The sequence below is a fragment of the Arachis duranensis genome, chromosome 1 (genome assembly GCF_000817695.3).
Source record: "Arachis duranensis cultivar V14167 chromosome 1, aradu.V14167.gnm2.J7QH, whole genome shotgun sequence".
In the NCBI taxonomy this organism is placed as follows: Eukaryota; Viridiplantae; Streptophyta; class Magnoliopsida; order Fabales; family Fabaceae; genus Arachis; species Arachis duranensis.
Genome location: NC_029772.3, coordinates 9,916,759 through 9,923,337, shown reverse-complemented (window position 1 = coordinate 9,923,337; position 6,579 = coordinate 9,916,759). Strand labels below are relative to the sequence as shown.

Below are 6,579 nucleotides of genomic sequence, written 5' to 3'. Positions count from 1 at the left end.
CTGCTGTTTCTTTTTCTTCTTCATCTTCTAACTATGGAATGTTGACAGACTGAAGCACCAAAAAAAAAGCCTAGCAAATCGCTCTATGCAAAAGCAACTGACACAGGAATAGATCCAAAAGTGGCTGCAAAGAAGTTGAACGTTGATTGGGATTCAGCAGCTGAAATTGACGACGTGGATGATGACGACGACACAGAAGTGCCGCCAGCAGTGGTCAGTTCCTAACCTGCCTCGAAGATGATTTTTAATGCTTTTGTTTCCTGCTTATTTTGTTTGGTTAGCCACCCCCACCATGACTGTTCCTATTTGAATTTGAAAAACTATGATGTTGTAATGTATGATCCAAGATACAGTCTTTCGGAAAATTAAATTGAACTAATAATCTAACTTGATGTTCATAATGATAATAGAATTTGGCTTCCATTTCATTTTAGTCATATAATTCATGATATTCAGAACTATGTACAAAAGTTTGTTGAAGAATAGTATAGAGTTCTCACAATTATCATTTAAATTCATTAACTTTTTTTTTTTAATTTAATTTATGTGCTTTGTTGGAAAAATCTTGCATGGCTTATCTCGAGGATTAATGTTATATAGACTCATGTTTATGGTGAATCCTATACATGGCAGCATATCAACTACTCAAAACATAAGTTATAACTTCTTATATTTGTATCATCATAGATTGATACATTGCCACGTGTAGGATAGGATTCACCATATTTTGAAGTCTACAATAACATTTTTTATCTATCTGAAGTCCTGATAAAGGAGGAGAGTTGTATTAGACCATTAACTTTGTGACATCTGATATTTTTTTCTACCATCTTTTGTTTTACTTTTGTTTGGTGATTCATTGAAGGTTTTCCACTGAGGAAGTTCTTTGGCCTGCAGGGCTATGGAGCACTATATTTGGTCACGGCTTTCCCTGTAATTATCGGTATCTCGGTAGTTTTGATTTTGTTTTACAATTCCCTCCAGTAGGAACTGTTCCGGTACCGGTATCAGTACTGGCCCAAGAGACCTGAACCCGCCTCGGGTCCAAAATCCCCACTCCTGAACAGGAACTACATTCAAATTCCTTGTACAATGTTGCACCACATGTTATAACGAGGTAATATAATATATATTGCAAAATTTTCACTTTACATCATCTAATTAAACATTGTAGTGTTTATTTATCTTGGTGAAACTAGTGTTACTAAATCTAATGTTTTTGAGGAAAGCTGCCTGTGAAAGAAGAAACAATGTTTGTTGCATCATAGTTTATTCTAGGAGTTGATTCCCTTAGGGAAAGTTAATAAGAATTAAAACTTAGTTAAATAAATTTTCACGTAAGTTAATGTATATCTATAAAATTCATACATTTAGATGACCTTTTAAATAGTGGATTTGAAAATTAATTATTTTTAATGATGTAATAATACGAATATCTTATAATCTATAAGAGTGATATGACAAGCTCTCAAATGGACTTCTTCTTGTTTAAGAGAGTTGACCAAAAATTTTGCATTAATTGTAAAATTATTTTAGAAGAGAGTTTAACAACACAATATAGGATGCTCGTCATGGATTTTCGCGTTGAACAAAAATTGAGGAAAAGACATCATACGTAGAACCCAAGGACAAGGTGGTGGCGGATGAAAGATGAAGAACAAAGAAGTTTTCTAAGACGGATAGGAGAAGAGAGAATGTGAGAAAGGGATGGAAGCGTGGAGGAGATGTGGAGGGAGATGGCAGAAGTTATTAAAAAAAGAGTGAATACCCCACCCGACTCCTGATAATTATCTCGAAAGGACGAGGCCCCTAAGAAAAAAAAACACCCAACCCAGCCCTTGATATTTTTTTTAAGGACTGATTAGCCTTTGTGCCAAAAAAAACATGGACTTTTTTTTGACACAGGGGCTAATCCGTCCCATAAAAGTAAAGTTCAGGGGTCAGGTTGGTATTTGGATTTTTTCTCTTAAAAGAACAACAAAAGAAAATTTTGGTGAATCTAGAGGGATAGGCCCAAGAGACAAGAAATCCTAGTGGTGGAATGCGAGTGTACTAGAAAAGATAAAGACAAAAAGAGAGTGCTTTAAAGAGTGGTCTTTGTACCACAATGCAGATAATTGAGAAAAATATAAGGTGGCTAAGAAAGAGACAAAAGTAGCTGTAACTAAAGCAAAAACAAGAGCATATGAGGGTTTCTACCAGTCTTTAGGCACGAAGGAAGGAGAAAAAGGTATATATAGAATCGCAAAGAGCTGTGAAAGAAGAACGAGAGACTTTGATCAAGTTAAGTGTATAAAGGATAAAGACAGAAAGGTTTTAGTTCAAGATGAGAAAATCATTGAAATGTGGAAGAGCTACTTTTACGAGTTATTTAATGAATGACAAAAGACTCTTCTGAACCTTGGTCGGTTATGCACGAGGGAAGAATATCAAAACGTCAACTACTATTGAAGGATTCTAGACTGAGGTAAAAGATGCTCTAAAACAGATGAAAAATAACAGGCAGTAGGACCCGATAATATTTCGATGGAAGTTTGGAAGGGCCTTGGAGAGAAAGGCATCAATTAGTTAACCAAGTTTTTTAATGAGATTTTAAGGTCAAAGAAGATGCCAGATGAGTGGAGAAAGAGCACCTGATAACTATCTACAAGAATAAGGAGGATATACAAAGTTACGAAAACTATAGAGGATTCAAGCTCATGAGCCATACCATGAAGTTATGGGAAAATGTAATAGAACAGAGGCTAAGACAAGAGACACAAGTAACAGAGAACTAATTTGGTTTTATCTCAGGCAGATCCACTACTGAAGCTACATACATGTTAAGAAGGATGATGGAGAGGTATCGTAGTAATAAAAGGGATTTACATATGGTGTTTATTGATTTGGAAAAAACGTACGATAGGGTGTCAAAGGAGGTCTTTTGGAAGGTTTTGGAAAGGACGAGAGTAAGAATAGCATGTATTCGTGCATTTAAAGACATGTATGATGGGGCTACAACTAGTGTGAAGACTCAAGGTGGTGTGACAGAGAAATTTCTTATTGGTATATGATTACAACAGAGATCATCCTTACGTCCATACATTTTCACATTAGTCTTGGAAGTACTCACAGAGCATATCCAAGAGCCTGTGTCATGGTGCATACTTTTTGCTGATGATATCGTTCTTATAAGAGAGTCAAGGAAAGACCTAAATAAGAAGTTGAATTTATGGAGAGAAGCTCTAGAGGTATATGGTCTGCGCATAAGCCGTAGCAAGACGGAATATATGGAATGTAAGTTCGGCCGCCGAAGGAAAAATCTTAATACAAAGGTGAAGATTGAGGAAAACATTCTACGAAAAGTTAAAAGTTTTAAGTATCTTAGGTGCATCATACAAGATAATGGATAGTTGAATATGATATAAATCATAGGATCCAAGTAGGTTGGTCAAAATGATTGAGTACGTCTAGTTTTATATGTAACAAAAGAGTGTCTTTAAAACTTAAAAGTAAATTCTATCGCACTGTTATCAAACCGGCTATGTTTTATGGTACAGAGTGTTGGACTGCCAAAGGTGAGCACGAACATAAGTTAAATATGGAAGAGATGAATATTGAGATGGATGAATTGTCATACGTGATTAGATAGAATAAGGAATAGAGATATAAGAGAGAGAGTTGGAGTAACACCTATTGTGGAAAAGATGGTAGAATCACATTTTAGGTGATTTGGACATGTGAAAAGAAGATTGACAGAGCACCCAGTCAGGAGAGTGAATGAGATAGAAGATGGATAAGGGGTGAAAGGCAAAAGAAGTCTTAGGAATATCATTCATGAGGTGGTCAAACGAGATCTATATGTAAACGGTAGTTCTGTAAACATAATATATGATAGAGCTTAATGATGTCATTTGATCCACGTAGTCGACCCCACCTAGTGGGATAAGGCTTTGTTAATGTTGTTGTTAATGATATAATAATATACGATTGAATATCCATGTAAAATTATTTCATAAATTCATAAATAAAGCATAAGTACTTCTATGACAACTTGCTAGACATTTTATAGGACATATATGGCATTGTTAGTGCTAGCACGTTTGAAATTTGGCACGTGATATAGGTTAATGTTGAAACTTGTTTCATAATGTCGTGCATACAATCATTATACAAAAAAACATGTGGTATTAAGGAGTAATTGGCCAACATGTCATTATTATCATCATCATCATCATTTCAGAATCAATTAATTTATATTAGAGATAGAACATGGTCAGCACGATCAAGATGTGGATGGACATATAAATAAACCAAGAAATATGAACTCAAATTGCAAAGAAATCCGAAGTTGATGTCCCTATGACAATAATGGACAGCCCCAAAATCCTAGTCAAGAAGAGCTCACAAAAAGAAAAGCATACTGTGGTGGATCCAATGACACTTGAAGATTCTTCTTTCAATCATGGATTCTTTGAGACTTCTCTTCCAATTTTTAGCACAACTATGGCATTTCTACCACTACGACCTCTGAAACCGAAATTCTTGAGTCATAGTCTTCCAAATTCGGCTAACTCATCGCCAGGATTAACCTCGGCTATGTTCAAGAAGAATACAAAAGTTGGGATTTGGGAATCACGACATCAAGCTAGTAACTTGACATTCAAGGATCATCATCTGCAACAAGAGATCAACTTAAGAAGAAGCAAGTCATGGAGTGAACGATGGGATTATGAGCCCTCTGATGAACTCGATCTTTGGTTGCTCAAATCGTCTATTGCCAAACATGCTAACAGGTCTCCTCTTAATGAGATCCAATCCATTAGTGCTGGTATAATCGTTTCTAACGAATCTTGTGGTAGTTTCTCCAAAGAAAAACCTCTTGATAGAAATCTTTCCGGTGGCGACGGTTCGTTGGAACCTAAAGAGGGATTCAAATGCAATGCTCTTTGCTTGCACTTGCTGAGTTTTGGAAAATCAAAGCAACTTAAGGAAAGAAAGAAAGGGCAAGAAATGGAAGGTGCATTAGTATCTAGAAGAGTCTCTTTGGAGAAGTTTGAATGTGGTTCTTGGGCTTCTTCAACTCTATTTCATGAGATTGAAGGAAGGGATTCTAAGAGTACTAGTACCTACTTTGACCTACCAATGGAATTGATCAAATGGAATGCCAATGATGTAGATGCACCAATTTCATCAGCTTTTGTCTTTGAGAAGGACCATGATAGGGTTCTCAATAATGGATCCTCTAGAACTAGCCTTGACTCTCAAGAATCCTACATTAGTCCTCGTTTAAGAAAAGCCAGAGAGGATTTTAATGCTTTTTTAGAAGCACAAAATGTATGATCTTTTCTTTTGCATAATAATGTGAAGTTAGACTGCGTTTATTTATAGAGACAGGACACTGAACAGAAACACAAAATCGTGTATGATATTTTCTTTTGTATCTCTGTCTTTTATGTTTTGTTTTCAATATCTTGTCTTGTCATGTTCTTTGAAACAAACGCAACCTTAAGGACTTAAGGTTACTACTATCTTTATTTATTAATAATTATTTTTTTAAATGTATTTTGACACAAATTAAATCGAAATACAAGTCTAGAAAGGTGATTCTAAAATATTACAAGCTAATTATCTTTGTTTTATTTGTTTTGGGAAATAATAGTTCCTTTTAATTTATTTCTGAAACATTTCCAAGTATTCATCTTCGTGCAAGACAACCACTTATTATCAATCATTGTACTATTTTCTTTGAAGAATTCCAAAAATATTCAAAGCTTTTATAGAAAAAAGTACAAAATTATAAATTTTTAAAATCTTTGTTATGCATGTATTAGAACAAAAGGTATAAAATATTCTTCTAATAATAACATTATTATATGTTTTTTAGAACATATATTAACTAAATTTGTATTTAAATAATATACATAAATCAATATATTTTACACGTATCCATAAACAGCGATAAAAGGTCTATGTGACTATATATTTTTGCAAATACATAACCAAAAAATTATTTTAAGTAACATATAATCTATTTTTCTTTTTATTTTTTTTAAATAAATATGTGGGTATTAAGTATTAACTACATATTGGTCAAAAACTGATGGTTCCTTTCTTTTCACCGTTTCTTTTGAATAATTCTTTCCACTACCACCAGGGAAAATTTTTGTTCCTCACTATATCACTGTGGACTCATTAATTCATTATTACAGTTCCCTGTATATCAACATGTTTTATGAACCTTTTCTTGTTTATATACTGTGTCGCTTAGATAATTTGTACAATAATTAAAAAAAAATAATTATAAATCAGATTAAAATAGAATACCATCTGCATAATAATTGTTGAGTGATGATAGTTGATTTAATACAGGTGTATAGTCAAATTACTTCCAATTAAAATGTGCTTTAACATTTTAGTGATGACCTCTCAAATAATCGAGCTTGAAAATATTCATGATATATATACATATATCATTATTTATTTTTTAGAGAACATAATAATAATAATAATAATAATAATAATAATAATAATAATAATAATAATAATAATAGAACTGCAATGAGTTATAACTCAAATGACATAGTTTTTCTGATCTCC

General features: G+C 33.5%; 2 protein-coding genes across 3 annotated transcripts in view; both read left to right on the top strand.

The window, feature by feature from the left end:
- The window catches only part of LOC107476899 (ycf3-interacting protein 1, chloroplastic), a 3,790-nt gene extending 2,639 nt beyond the window's left edge, over positions 1-1,151 (top strand). The window contains exons 5-6 of one of the 2 annotated variants that reach the window (XM_016096841.3): positions 49-213; positions 898-1,151. In XM_016096841.3, the coding sequence (XP_015952327.1) occupies positions 49-213; positions 898-987 (255 nt within the window). In that variant the 3' untranslated portion in view covers positions 988-1,151. Of the gene's footprint in view, positions 1-48; positions 214-865 lie in introns of both variants that reach the window. The other variant, XM_016096849.3, reaches the window with a different exon arrangement.
- Positions 1,152-4,350: 3,199 nt separating this feature from the next.
- Positions 4,351-5,322, top strand: LOC127747524 (uncharacterized). Its single transcript, XM_052261520.1, has one exon. The coding sequence runs from the start codon at positions 4,351-4,353 to the stop codon at positions 5,320-5,322; it is 972 nt and encodes a 323-aa protein (XP_052117480.1).
- Positions 5,323-6,579: the final 1,257 nt, after the last annotated feature.

What these genes read in the sequence shown, in the direction of transcription:
- LOC127747524 (XM_052261520.1), top strand. Translation starts at nt 4,351, where the DNA reads ATGGACAGCCCCAAAATCCTAGTCAAGAAGAGCTCACAAAAAGAAAAG.